This window comes from Scatophagus argus, chromosome 4 (assembly GCF_020382885.2).
Source record: "Scatophagus argus isolate fScaArg1 chromosome 4, fScaArg1.pri, whole genome shotgun sequence".
NCBI classification, from domain to species: domain Eukaryota; kingdom Metazoa; phylum Chordata; class Actinopteri; family Scatophagidae; genus Scatophagus; species Scatophagus argus.
The window spans coordinates 14,265,495-14,280,145 of NC_058496.1; the positions used below are offsets into that span (position 1 = coordinate 14,265,495).

General features: G+C 40.3%; 1 protein-coding gene across 5 annotated transcripts in view; it reads right to left on the reverse strand.

Moving 5' to 3' along the window:
- The window catches only part of arl15a (ADP-ribosylation factor-like 15a), a 109,107-nt gene that overhangs the window by 20,469 nt on the left and 73,987 nt on the right, over positions 1-14,651 (reverse strand). Inside the window, exon 5 of one of the 5 annotated variants that reach the window (XM_046388027.1) lies at positions 1,256-5,621. The exons of the other annotated variants lie outside the window; for them this stretch is intronic. Coding sequence (XP_046243983.1) covers positions 5,589-5,621 — 33 coding nt within the window. The 3' untranslated portion in view covers positions 1,256-5,588. Of the gene's footprint in view, positions 1-1,255; positions 5,622-14,651 lie in introns of those variants that run through there. 5 annotated transcript variants of the gene reach the window in all.

Below are 14,651 nucleotides of genomic sequence, written 5' to 3' on the forward strand. Positions count from 1 at the left end.
AGTAGGCAATTAACCTAATGTGTTTTTGTGGGAGGAAGCCGAAGTACTCGGGGAGAACCCACGCAGGCACAGGGAGAACACATAAACTCTGAACAGAAGGGCCAAGACCCAGACCTGAACCGAGAACCCTCTCACTAGCCTCCACTTTCAATTTGAAAAGATAAGCCAAATCTAATATTAAATCAAGATACACTCAATATTTCATCAGCACTGTCTCACCATCCCCACCCCACGAGTGCAGAGAACTAACGCATGAAATTATCAAGATAACACACACAGCATTAATAATAATATTTTCTAAAACTGTACATAGAGCAGTGGGCTGCATCAAGCACCCGGGGAGCATATATCGGGAGCCTTGCTCAAGGACACATCAGTCGGCTAATGGGGGTGGGGACATTATCACTCCACCACACTCAAATTTTACCTGCCCGTCCGGTGGGGGAATCGAACCAGCGACCTTCCAATCACAAGCGACAAACACGCCTCCAAGTGTTTTGCCGACTGCAGTTGACTCGTGACGATCCCTGTATTCCCCCTCAAACTTACTGCACCTCTTCAAACGAGGGATTTGCATGTGTACTTGAGTGCTTGATTTGGACATTAGTATTGGTCCCACATATACAGTTATTTTTAACACAATAAGTATAAAAGTGAGTACACCCTGTATGCATGCACAAGTTTAAAAGAACCTATGGCAACAAAAATAAAATACAAGATCAATAAACCTAAATTCCAAGCATGGAGAGCAGGAAGTCCGAAAGATATGGAGTTTCAATTTAGTCCTGTCATTTGCTGTGGAAATAATCCAGACTAGCCAGCACATAACAGCGTTCAGGCCACCCTGAAACAAAGCCATAGTAGAACCGTTGGACCAGAGAATACAGCAGGCAACAAATTAAGAATGAAGTCCCTATGTCACAGTGCAAAAAAACTGAGGTGCCTTTAGATTTACTGTCCTGTTCCACTCATTTGGGACCATGGGTCTCCCTCAGGCTCAGTTCAGTGCAGGTTCAAAGTGATTCACTTGAGGTACACTTCTCTTCAAAGCCCACTGACCACTGCCAGATCAGAGCCATCCTCAGAGGCGCTGTAAATCTAAGCAAGACTGCACAGGGGACATTTTCCTGACCCTTTCAGTAGCACAGAGGCATTTCATTTTATTTTTCCTTGCAGCAGATCAGATGACTTTCACAAACACTGGCTGCTCTTACCTGGGTAAATGACCCATGCCTGAAGTCAGGTAGTGGCAGATGTAGTGTGTGTTTGCAGAACACACATTCAAACATACCTAAACACACTAAGGGTTAAGGTTTGTTGATAATTCAGTGTTTATCCACTTTCAGCAGCATCATACTGTGATGACGATAAATTATGATTTTATGAATTTCTGCTTTCCAAATTAATAATTTCTGAAGAAGCTGGTATCAAACCTAGATCAGTTAACAAAACAGTGTAAGAACAGAAGAGCAACTACTGGACCCTCAGAACAGGACACATAAAACAGGCAAACATGATATGCACATTTGCCAAAAAAAGGATTATTAAACCAATGGTCAAGAATTTCCGTTCGACCATAACATCCCAAAATAAATTTTCCTTTGGGTCAGGTCCATGAAAGAGGTCAAAGAACAAAGGTCAACCTGGTGATGTTACAGTCTAGAAGCATGAATGACATTTTCGATAGCTGGTGTGCAGGATGAGGGCAAAGGTGAAGAAAAACATCCGTCTTCATGTGTAGGCTGGAAAGTAACTGGCAGGTTCAGTGGCTGGGACATGGCCCTTTTACCAGGGGTTGGCCTGTAGGACACTAAGAAATGTATGTGAGAGCACAATATCTGGGATATGAGTGCAGTGGGGGAGGTGAGGTACCCATGTTTGCCTTGCCTTATTACAGATTTACAGTAACTCAATTTATTAAAGGCCAAGAGCTCCTTGACAAGGAACATCTGGTCTCTGGGACTTGAACGGGTGAGCTGGCGCCCTGCCCATGCTCCCTGCTGCAGGGGCCAGTGCACCAGCACCTTCCCTTGAGCCCGCCGCCCTCCCTCTCTTATTCTTGTGAAGAGGGCCGCCTTGCTGTAGCAGCCCACACAGAGGGCCCTCAAAGCCCAGGAGGTCCGTTACAAGCCACCCCTCCTCCTCCAGGACCCCCCTAGTGGGACCCAGCACTCCTTTCTCTCTGGGGCCCCCCTTTCACGCTCCACTCCTGACAGTTGACCAGCTTGAAAGCTGCAGCAGGCCCCCACTTTGGTACACAGCACGCGGCATTACAATCAAAGTGCTCCCCTTCTGCAAAAGATTTAAACCATGCATCAGGTTGGAGTCTGCACATGCATTCACTCTCTCTCACAAAGACAGAGACACACACTCTCTCATATGGCATGGGGCCATCATATTTGAAGGTTTCAAGGTTTCTGGGTTTTCTTACCTTTTTTTATCTTGCATACCTTTTTCTATTTGTAATCATGACCACATCTTCACATTGTTTCCTTTGCACAATGTGTCTGTGCATATCTACATATTTCTGTGTGTTCTGTAAATTAGCCACAGAGATATTTCTTACAGTAAATGGCATCAGAGCACACAAAACAAAAGAAGACAAAAAACAAATCATAAATCAAAGAAAGTAACCATAAAATAAAGAACGTGATGAAACCACAGTCTGTCCAAAACACACACACACACACACATTCTCCCAGCACCTTTTCCAGCTGTTTCAAGTTTGTCTCTAACTTTAACTAACCATGGTGTACCATCACTCTACAAATCTGAAATGTGTTAAATTCGCTCATCGATGGGGTCTCTTTCTACACGCATATTAGTTATTCTGATCCCTCGGATCAGCATCAAAAATAACATGTGATGTGCTTCAGGAAATGAGTTTATTTTTTGCATCATTAATTCCCTTTGTTAGAGAACTGCTTCTGACTGGTTTTAATCACTACCAGGAAATCAGGAGTGTACAGCCAATTTTAGTGGCCCAGCCCAACCAAAGACAGTCACAGCACTGATAAACATTTTCATACTATAACTGTCAAGGGTGAAAGCCATCACATGTGCTCCTTCTTTTTCAGTTAATTCTGCATAAACCCAATGACACTTGAGGTAGAAAAGAGACTAAAACAAGTCTTCCCTGCCCACTTCTGCAGTGCCTGGACTAAACTTCACATTTCTTAAACATTACTATGCCATCAAGGAAACTTAAATCATTAGTCATTTTGAGCTTTGTTAAAAGGGTAAATTTCAATGGGTGAAAAATTCCATGGAAGAGAACCCCCAGAGATTCCCAGCGTTTGATCCCTGTGAGTCAGCAATGGAACCTGGGGGTCAAATCACATGCTGAATAGGCTTTTCGGAAGTCTTGTCCTGCTAGTGGCGGCCGGTCGTCCGGCCCTGCTTGACCAGCAGACAAAGGGGAGGGCACGGACCACAATTGGGATGGGGGAGATTCTTTTCTCCTCCAATGGAAAGTCCAGTCCTGAATAGGGTCTGGCTGGCTGAATTGCCTTCCACACTGATTTTGAGAGGAAGGACCCACTGGGGTCAAGGTTCAGCAGCATTTGACGCTGGCTGTGGGAAAAGGCGAACACGGTGCCCGCACAACCTGCCGACTGCCCTCTCACCCAGTGTGCCCCTTAACCTCCCACAGGGACAGACCACCAGCCCAGAGATGACAGGATGAAAAAGCCAGTATGGGTGGGAAAAGGAAAGAAAGTGGAGATGAAGGTGGGCGGGAGGGCTGTACTAGAGGGATAGACAAAGATGTAAGAGAGATAAACCATCAAAGTAATGAGAAGTTTCTAAGGCGCTTCATATATTCCACTTTGAATGTCTTTCGCACACTCTGTAGAGGGTAATCAATATGTGCTGCTTGACTGGTTTTCCAACCCTCCCCTCATAAGGTAGGATGGATGAAGTACTGTGTACATGTCTGTGCGATTTCTCCTGACACAGAGGGTCTGCAGTCCATGAAAGAGTCAGGTATATTTACTAGCAAAAACATCTGGACTCAGCTCTGTCTTAGAAGTGTAGTCAGACATGAGGCCACCTAGCAGCATTGCATGGAAATATAAGTTTACAGCTTCTCCGGCAAATTTGTTGCCCCACACTCTGACACTGTCCCGTTTTAAAAAGTAATAACTGAGTGACAGTTGAGAAACTTTCCATTCACCATCAGTAGAAAAAAGAATCTTTCTCGTACTTCTTTTCCTTCCACAAACTGTAAGGGGATACGACAACCAGATAGGAACTTTGTTCCACATGCAAGATGCAAAGGTGTTGTTCACTCTCCAGCCACCACTGAGGTTTTCTATTGTCCTACATGTTAACAACCAAAAGCGCTTCACAGAGATCACAAACTTTGTGGGATGGGAAGCTATGGGTAAGCTTCAACAAGTTTCTCAAGTTCACACCGGGCAGAAATACAAATGACACCAGTAGCATCACTCGCCCTGAGGTGAAATCATCAAGGACTACAAACCTGACAGGATTTGTTGGGCTGCTTTCAAACATCTCCGCATTAAGTTACATTATTAAATGATTAAATGACACAATGATGAGCAATGACAAGGTAATGCAAGATCGAAAGGCAGACTCTGGCATTTAAAGACAGCTTAATTGTATTAGTTTTATGTTCTGTTGGAAAATTAAGCTGTCAGTGCTGTATTTTACATGGGAGGATACAGACATCTTACTGCACATGGTGGAACCACTGGCTGGCAGTAGACACCTCTTAAAAAACATGCGCTGTTTTACATGGAATGTCACACTTTGGGGTGCTATACAGTACACCTCATCAACAAAAAGGAGGAAAATAATACACTGGCAAGAATAATGTGTTTTTCTCAGTGCTAATAAAACATAAGAGCTTTAAAATGCCAAAATCTGTACTTTTCAAATGACTGTCAGGATTTTCAAATGAAATCTTGGCTTTTACGCTGTAAAATAACATGAACCAAAATTATGACCAGCATGCATTAAATAAATTAGTGGCTACTGATGTCTAAAACAGGAAGTTAAAAATTACTCGAAACCAAACATCAAAAGAGTAACAGGAGATAAAGTGGAAAGTTCCCTGGCATTGGTATTTTATCTGAACAGTGTGCTCTCATTTAAAAGAGCTAACACCTTGTAAAGTAAAAGAGGAAAGTGAGTGATTTGCCTCTGTTTACATGTAAGCAGTATAATAGTGTAATACAATTTATATTTGAGGTGAAAATAATTTTGTATATTTAGAAGAGGAGTTAGCACAAAACATAATGGTACATACATCAGTCACTGTTACAACTGTTAACATTATTATTACGCATTATTTCAGTGAATATTTCACCTCTTTCACGCTGTCAGCATGTCCACTGACAACTTGAGCTTGGCTTTCAGTGCATTGTCACATTGCGGTCAATATGTTTATATAATGTGGCCATAGAGCAGTTTTGTACTTGGCTAGAAATGAGGGACAGAGCCCAGCAAGGTCACCTGCTCCTCATCCGTTTTTCCACTGTAGCCAGCAACTCACAAGTCGGGGGTTGGGGAGGGGAGCTGGGGGTGGGGAGGGTTGGTTGCTGACTGGCTTCAGTCTAGACGGCTCAATACGCAGTTGACTTTTTAAACCCGCTTGTCTGGAAAAAAGAGCAGACGTGAGGTAAGAGGGGGAGAGCTGCAGGAGAGAGATGGTGGTGCATTTTGGCTGCCACAGCCAGCAGGCTAGGCTCGCTACGAGCAAGCAGTGAGAGAGGACAAGACAAAGAGAGGGAGAGGGAAGCAGAGACGAGAGCGAGAGACGCTATCGGAGAGAGAGCTATCTGAGTCGCTGGCTGTGGCTCCATTGTCAAGGTCAGTGAGCTGCGGAGTAAAAAGTCACGCCACCTGACCCGCCTTCTCTCTCCGCCTGTCTGCTTTCCTGCTGTTCATCCCGTCCTCCCCTAGAGTACCTCCATCAGTCTCGTCTGCTCACTCAGCACACACGTGGACAGAATCTGATCTCAGCTACTGCACACATATTCTATAATTATACTGTATTAATACCAGAGGTATTTTACAATATCTCTTCATGCAGTTTGACTGAGTGATCACGGAATAGACTGTTAATTCCCCAAATCTTTGAAAATGGTATGGCGATCTCCTCCCTGCTGCTGATGTGTCTACACTCTGCACCAGAGGTATTTATGCAGCAGCTGGACCTTCAAAGTTTAGAGCACATTCATCTTCATTTGGCATCCTGAACAGACATTTTAATGGGAAATTAGAAGAATTCAAAAAGAATGTCGCTTTGAAATGCTGACTGCACTCAATTTGCAGTTTTCATTAGTCCCAATCTTTGGCAGTCCAGCTGATAAAAAATATTTGACACTGCGCAATGATCTCATCTTTAAAAGACTGGCAATGAGCCCTTTTGGAAGTTCTCTTAATTATTATTCTGCAGAGAGAAGAAGACAGATTATATTGGCTCACTTCTACTTTTGCAACATTACTTAACTCTCTCGAGACAAAAGCAACCCAGTAAAGGATACTGACATCTGCTGAATCATTTGAAGGGGCTGCAGCAAACACTTTCTGATGTCTGGTGGTCCTGAATGCTTAGGATTGATGATTAAATCTAGATAATAGAAGTTTTATCTCACAGACTGCCCTTATGATGATTAAGCACCAACCGGAGCTTATTCCGGCAATGAGGTATGTGAAGAAACAAAGGGCAAGCCAACGCAATAGTGCCATGCTGTGCAGCATTAAGCACAGCATCACTTTTGTCATCAGCGTCTGTATTTATGTACTAGCCAACATGGCCCCTTCTCAAGACCTTTTAAGGTCACTAGCCCTTCCTTTCCTCAAAAAATAAATAAATAAATAAATTTTAAAAAGCCGTTAAAAACAAGCAGGTGGTGGGCAGAACACACCATTAACAACTTGTGATGGTAAAGACAGTCAATCAACAGACATCTGACATATCACAGACTGTAGCACCGCACACTCATTACTAGATCAAGATTCAAAGAGCTGTGCTGGTATCATCACAGGTAGCTGTGAGAGTGGTGTGAAAACAACAGTTCTGCTGAGAGACTGACATGAATCTTTTTACAAGATGTGAATTTGCTCACTACTAACACCAAGTCATTGTGTTTCATCATCTTACATTGTTTGACATGTCCCCCTCTCTGCAAAGACCCCAGTCTGATTAGGATCCTCCACTTCTAAAGGAGTACAATTTAACTGAACATGACTAAATTCTGCTAAGTGATCAAGACATTATTCTTCTGTAATTATGGCTAATGTAACATTTTACTGCAGTAGTGGTGACAACCAGACATTAATTAATCTTTTTAATCAAAAATGTTGTTTTTGTCAGTGCAAAAACTAAAAGAATTTAAAAGGTCAAACCAATATTAGTTCCATTGTCCTTCAAAAAAAAAAAAAAAAAAATTCTTATTTGTGACTGATGTACAATTTTCAGCCTGTTGAATATTGTAAATGAGCTGGCAATAATTAGACATTTCCACTCAGTAATGACGCAAGTGCAGAGTATTGTAAGGGTGATCTTAACAAGTTACTTAGAGACATTTGGTAACGGAGTTGCTCACACTGAGCTGTTTCTTTCTTAAGGTTCACTGATTGGCCCTTACCTGTGCCTCATCTTCTCTGCAACCAATCATCAGCTACTGGGTAATTTAGAGCCACCAGCGTCACAATGACACACACACCATGTGCCAGACATTTGACGAAAGTTTCAGACACTGGGCGCCACATGAGTCACTGAGCACAGCCACCACCCAACGTGTGCCAAGACCTGCAAGTTCACCATGTGCAAAATGTGACAGAGGACAGTGGTTGACTAGCTACTTCCGGGCTTGGAGCAATCCCAACACAGTTTGATCAAAAGTTATCATTTATGCAATGTCAAGTGACTGCAAAGGACGCTGAAAATAGAATTACTGCTCCAGATACATGAGTAATCTAAGACCTATGGGAGTTCTTTTGGATAGCGGGGGTCTTAAACAGCTGAACACCACAACATCAACGCAATAATATTCTGAGCATGAGAAACAAATTTATCAACAGCACCCTCCACCCTTTTTTAAAAAACGGAGTAGATAATTTTGCTCAGATGACTTTCTCTTATTAGGTATTTGTGGATGAGTGAATTTTTATATCAAAACTTCCAAAATGCTACTCTTTTTACACCAATTTAGGATAACAATCAAGCCTATTGGTAGAATAAAGTACAATCTTGGTGGCTTTAAATTAAATGAAGAGTCTGAAAAAGGTTTAGAAATTCCTAGAATTCCATACTTAGCAAAACATGACATATATGCTTAATGCTGCCTGTTACTGTGTGACCTTCAATCTTCAATCATCTTGAAAGCGTCAATTTAGCTTTAACAAATTACCTGTTTTGATCATAGCTGCCAGATCATGTGCCAAAAATTATTAACAACCTACTCCTATTTGGATCACTTTAATGTACTATACAGTACAGCAAAGGTGCAAACAGGGCAGGCAAGATTCAGCATGTGCTGAGCTCCATGAGTTGTACAGGGTCGGACACGCAGCGACGCATTGCATACTTGGACGTGTAACTACCTACGTGCTGCATGCTGAGAAATCCTGACCATGAACTAATTAATGGCCACAAGCAAGTGGTCTATCGGATGTAACATTCAAGTAGCCATCTGGATGTCTACCACCTGTCGAGGGTGAGTAAGAACATTATGTGGCTAGGAAAGAGATGCGTCATATTTCAAACAACTCACAGTTTACTAACTCTGTCCATTACTACAATGGTTAAAGAGCATCTCTGATCAGTCAATCAATCTGGCTACCAATTTACCATCTTTTCATAAATCCTTTGACAAAGCTATCATCCCATCCGTCCAGTTATGCACAGAATAAGATACATTAATCTGAAGCCTCTACACGAATGATGTGAACCTCGGCAGAATGTAATGCAATGCTCTGTGTTACAATGTGATGCAAAACAAAGAAATCTTAAAAGAGGTATACATTTTCTTTGGGGAGATTTTAGCATAACTTTTCAAATGGATATGAAAATCAAGCATTGTTTAATAACTGTGCCTTTCTACAGGCAGAATAACAAAAGAAAAACACAGTGTTTATCTTCTAAAAGTTTGTGAATTATTAAAAAATTGAAATATAAATCTAACACATAACATAATAGGCATTAAATGTAAGCGGATTAATTAAATGCGCAGACAGTGTTACACACTATCGGGTGGAACTTGGCTCCAGTCACAGCTGATGGCTGCGCAGCCTCTACTTTCTCAACTGGAAACAATGACTGAGGAAAACAGTATCTAAAAAAACAAAAAATATATTAAATAATAATAATAATAAAGAAACAAAATGCTCTCACCTAGATTTTTTTTTTAATGTATTAAGGAATTTATTACTTTGACTTAGATGTTCAGTTCAACAGTTATCTAGTTTCTGATAAAGCTAAAGTTAATTTCTGACAGCGTTGAATTTTCTTTACTGAAGTGAAGGGGGACGTCATATGGGCCAATTGATTGATTATTGGTTCCTCTGTTACATAATCACCATTATATTGGCCTTTAAAAGACCGCTATTGGTTGATCTGTAATAATAATCTAACTTATTTGTGGTGCATATAGTTCATCAGTGAAACCACTTGGGACATCATGGTCTGTACTGACTCCTTTTATAGCGAGGGTAGTTCAGTTCTTGCAGTAACTGGAGGCTTTTCTTCAGGTAAAGAACTGATTGTGCTTACGAGTATCTTTACAGTGTTCAGACTCTTTCACTCACAAGCAACAGGTACACAAGAGTCAAGTCTGTGTTTTCTTTGGGCAAAGCGGCACATGTGTGAGTTGTCTCACTCGCAGACAGGCAGAGGGAGAGGGGGACAATGAGGGTACACAGAGGGAGATAATTTTAAACAAATTGTATAATACAATTGTATTTATTATTAGATGTTTAAATTTCTGGTTAATAACACCGAAATCCAGTGAAAGCTGTTGGAGCTGATGCAGCCCAGTGTGTAACGTCAGATGCATGAATCATCACACCACTAATCTACACTATAAACAGCTCTGTTTTTCTTCATCTCAATTTCTAAGAAACTAAGGGGTTTCCCTGACCTGGAGCTAGAACACAGATCTAAAACATAAACTAAACCGGATAAATAAATAAATACAGCCAAATATAATTAAGGCTTGGCAGCTGAAAAACATGGCTTTTAGTATTGTTATCTTTAATTTATTTTCTGGACTGCAAAATACATTTATGTGCTGGTAAGTAGTTTGGTCCAGTGTGAGACCTTTAATTAACATTTTTGGCTGAGTTTGGTTCATATTCCTCACAGAAACAGAAACAAAGCAGTAGTAGAATAGTAGAAAATACAGAGCTGAATTTGGAGCCGCTATAAATCTGCTATTTGATGATGGTACTAATTATGCAAACCGTCTTGCAAACATTTTTTTAGTCTTCATGCTGTAATTGAATGTTAAAATGTTTATTTGGTTATTATAACAGTGCTACAGTAGAGAACAATGGTATAGCACTACTGATTCACTCTGAGGAAAGCCTGGGCGACGTTCTTCGTGAAATGTCTCCGGCTCATGGTGTTTGTATTCTTCATCTCTATTAATGAATCATCAAGTCAAAGAAATGTCTAAACTAAAAGAGATCATCACACTATCACTTCAGTGAGATTTCCTTTAGAAACACAAACCGTCACCAACTGTCAGAACAGTGCTGGAAAGCTCAAAATCATTATCACAATCCCAAGGACCATTAAAATTTGTTTAAACAAATGTCGTAAATGTATATTAAACAAAAGAAAACAGGGCAGCTGTCTGCGATATAATGAAATGAGTCTACGATTATTTTGTTTTTGTTTTTCTGTTTGTCTGTTGAACTGGTTTCCACATTACCAGGGCTATAGAAAAAAAATCTTTAAACTTTTAATGATACAGCTATACAAAGGTTTCAGTGACATACAGTAAAGTTAAAACACAAAAACAGTTTTTTGCATTTACTGTTCAGAGTCCATTAACTGGACAAGACTTCTATCAGATGACTCCCATCAGGCATTCATGAAGGTAAAAAAATCATCTGCTGAAGGTTACTGTATATTTTGTGGTGCAATATTTACAGTACTTAAACCTATTCAGCAGCAAAGGTGAGAACATCAAGACAGATCAAGTTATATTGGCAAATTACCTCCAAGTGATTAAGTGAAGCCTTCCCACAGGGAGTAAACTAGCACATTTTGGATGAGAGTCATATGAACATAAATTACTAAATCAAAGTCAAATCAAATCAAAGATAAGGCATAGTTTGCTGAATGAGCATTGTTGTGGCAATTGGAACTTTTCCAAAACTTGGCTGTGGCTTGTTTAGCTGCATAAAAAGCTGTTCATTTTCATTGTCTGGTTGCCTTTCCAGCACTTTCATCTTTCTTTATTAAGACCCTTTGGTCTGTTCAGACCAGTCTGACTGCACAGAAGTATTACAGGGCAGCATGCTTTTAACCTTTACAAAGACTACTGAAAACAAATATGGCTCAATAAGATGTTTCGCAGTGGTGGAAAGTAACTGAGTAGATTTACTCTGTGTACTTTGTTTTTAAGTACAGATCTGGGTTTCACGTACTTTACTGGAGTATTCAAATTTATTATTTTGTAGTGACTGTATGTGACTGTAGTGACTAATTACTTTGCAGACTTTAAAAGCATATAAAAACATTATATTATACACTTTGAAAAGCATATAATGAGCATGTGAAATAATGTGTTATATAAACTCAACCACAGTTTACAAAAAGCATAAAAATTAATAAAATTAGCTACACATTAAAATATTGCTTACATGTAACTGCACAAATAATAATCTACTAGTATAATACATCTATATGAACGAAAAGCAGCAAAGCTCATTCTGGCAGTATAGTGAGTAGTTTTAATTTTATACTTCTAATACATTTTCTAGATAGTACTTAATACCTTTAAAGGGGTAAAATTTTGTATAGAGGAGTTTTTTTAAGTTGTGGTATTGCTACTTTTGATCATCATCTTGATGATGATGTTTTGTACTGAAGTGACTGGAGGTGTGAGCATATTGTAACTGTCTGGTGTGCATGTCAATCAAACAGCCCTCATCACTCACACATTACTTCAAAAGGCCTCAATTACAAGACACCACTACAAATAAATGTTTCCGTTAAACATACCACTGTCCGGATGTATTCAGTTTTTCACAGTAATTGTGAGAGATGGAATGCCATTCTCTCCATTGTCAATGGCTGGCAGTTCATTTCCACAGGTGATAAAAAGACTATCTTTCCGCAGGCTAGGATTACCAAAGAGATGAGGAAACAATATCGCACATTTTGTATAGTGGAAAGTCCCTCCTGCTACAAAAGGAGTCATTTAAATTGAACAGGAAGGAAGAAGAAAGCTTTTAACTTTTAATGTCTAAAGGATTACTGACCCTTTCCCAATTTAAAATTAACACAAATAATACAAAGGACATGTTTTCTTGGTTGTGAATCTGCATCCAGATCCTTAGAAAGCAGAGCCACCGCAGCGTTCATCTACAAACTATGCCAGAGCTGCTTCTCAAACACCCAAATTATGTGATTCACTTCCAGCAAGTGACAGAAACTAATCAACAGAAGCAGATAGTTCTTGTCATTATTGAGGGCTCGTAATGCTACAGGGTACAAACAAGTTAATGCATGTAGGATCGTTCTGGTCATGTCTCATCAGAGATCCTTAACATTTCACCATTAGCCCTCATTAGGTCTTAGCAGACTTAGCCATATCCCTAAACATTTTGTTCATTCCCTTGCAGTCACTGGTTAAACCTGAGGGCCCTTACTAGATGCCGTGCGCAAGAAGAATTCATGCTCAACCTGCTCTTATAATTTGCTGTAAAAAGAACTCATTTTTTATGAAGATATAATAAAGTTAAGACTTTTATGTGCCTGCTTCCAAAACTGCCTCCACTCTGCTAACCAACACCAAAAACAAGCCGTACTACCAGCCCACAATTCCGTCATGGTATAATGTAACATGGCACACCGGGGGAAATGCTTTCAATTGGTGCTCACATATCCACAACGATAAAAAAAGGATGAATAGGTGGTTTTGCAAATCTGGTACATGTCGGTGGTACAGAGACAATTATGTGCTGTGCCCACAGTTTAAGAGACAAAATTGACAACAATTACCACCACCCACTTGGGGACTGGAAAGAATAATGTTTTGTGTGGGAAACGAGACGGATTTTCTTTTATATTTGCACTTAGCAACAGGACAAATTGCACATTGGGCATGACAAAACATGCGCTACCAAAAACAAACACATCGTTATGATGTTGACTCTGATGTACATTACAGTGTTTCAGCAATACTTTGATCACATTTCGGGGAAAAAAAAAAAAAGAAGTAAAAAAAAAACAGCACCAATGCAAATACAACACAGGTGAAATCTGCACATGTTCACATCACTATGTAGTGTGTTTCTACGTAAGCTTTTTTTATCCCCAAAATAACTGGAGAAAGCAGGAGTTATCCAGCGGTAGGAAAAATTACTTTAAATGGGTTAAAAAAAGAAAAAAATCACAGGATCAGATCTAAATGACTTACTACTGGTCTTTGGGAACAAGCAACCATCAGGTCCTTTTGATTAGAGTGCACAAAGTTATTTTACTGTATACTGTGTGTTGCAGTAACGAAAGACCATTCAACTTTCACTATGTGCAAACTTGACTTCAGTTGTTTAAGAAAATATAAAACGGATGTGCAGCTACGCCTTGAAATTGCTGTGTGTTATGGGAGCACTAACTACAATGTTTTTAGTACGCACAGACAAGATTTTGGCTTCTGGAAGACTCAATCTTTCAAGTCAAAATTTTTCGCTCTTTCAATTTAAATCAAATAACAGATGAACAGGGCGGACCGCAACCTTTGGTGTGTATCGGTAAACCAGATGATCAAACACACAGCTTGAGCAGGGTTACAATAGACCTTTCCACAGCCTTTTTTGTTTAGTTAAGGATATGTTTGTATGTAAAAGAAGGACTGTTGTTCAGGTGTAGGCCCCCAGGCCTGACTAATCCCACTTGAAGTGCCCATCCCATTAGACCGTGTAATCAGGAATGTGCAAAGCAGGTGTGTTAATAATGCTTATTAAAGAAACACTCGTTTACTGCCGTCTGCTTTGGATACCTGATGATGGTGATGTCATGACAGACACGAGAGACGGAGGGAGAGGGGAGGAGGGAAGGTTAGTGCGGAGTATTTTCACAGACTGGCGAGTCCAGACAGAGAGGCAGAGCGAAAATAGCTCAAGGGGCAAACAAGGTAACCTTTTTCAAAAGACGCTTCAGGGGGTGTCTGCCAAGTCCCACACAATACTGTCTGCAGTGAATGTCTGTGCTGCAGTTGTATTGCACTGCAGCACAAAATATCTTAAAATGTCTGGATGCACCTTCTTGAGGCAGATTAAATCTACTGAAAACAGTCCAAAGATGCTCATCTAAGTGACAGAAAATACATAACCAACTTCGCAACATCATATGTTCTTTGCAAAAATATGAATTTGGCTCTGAGACTGCAATATTTGTTAAGGCCCTTACATTGGCACTACCTACGAATCCACACAAACCTGAC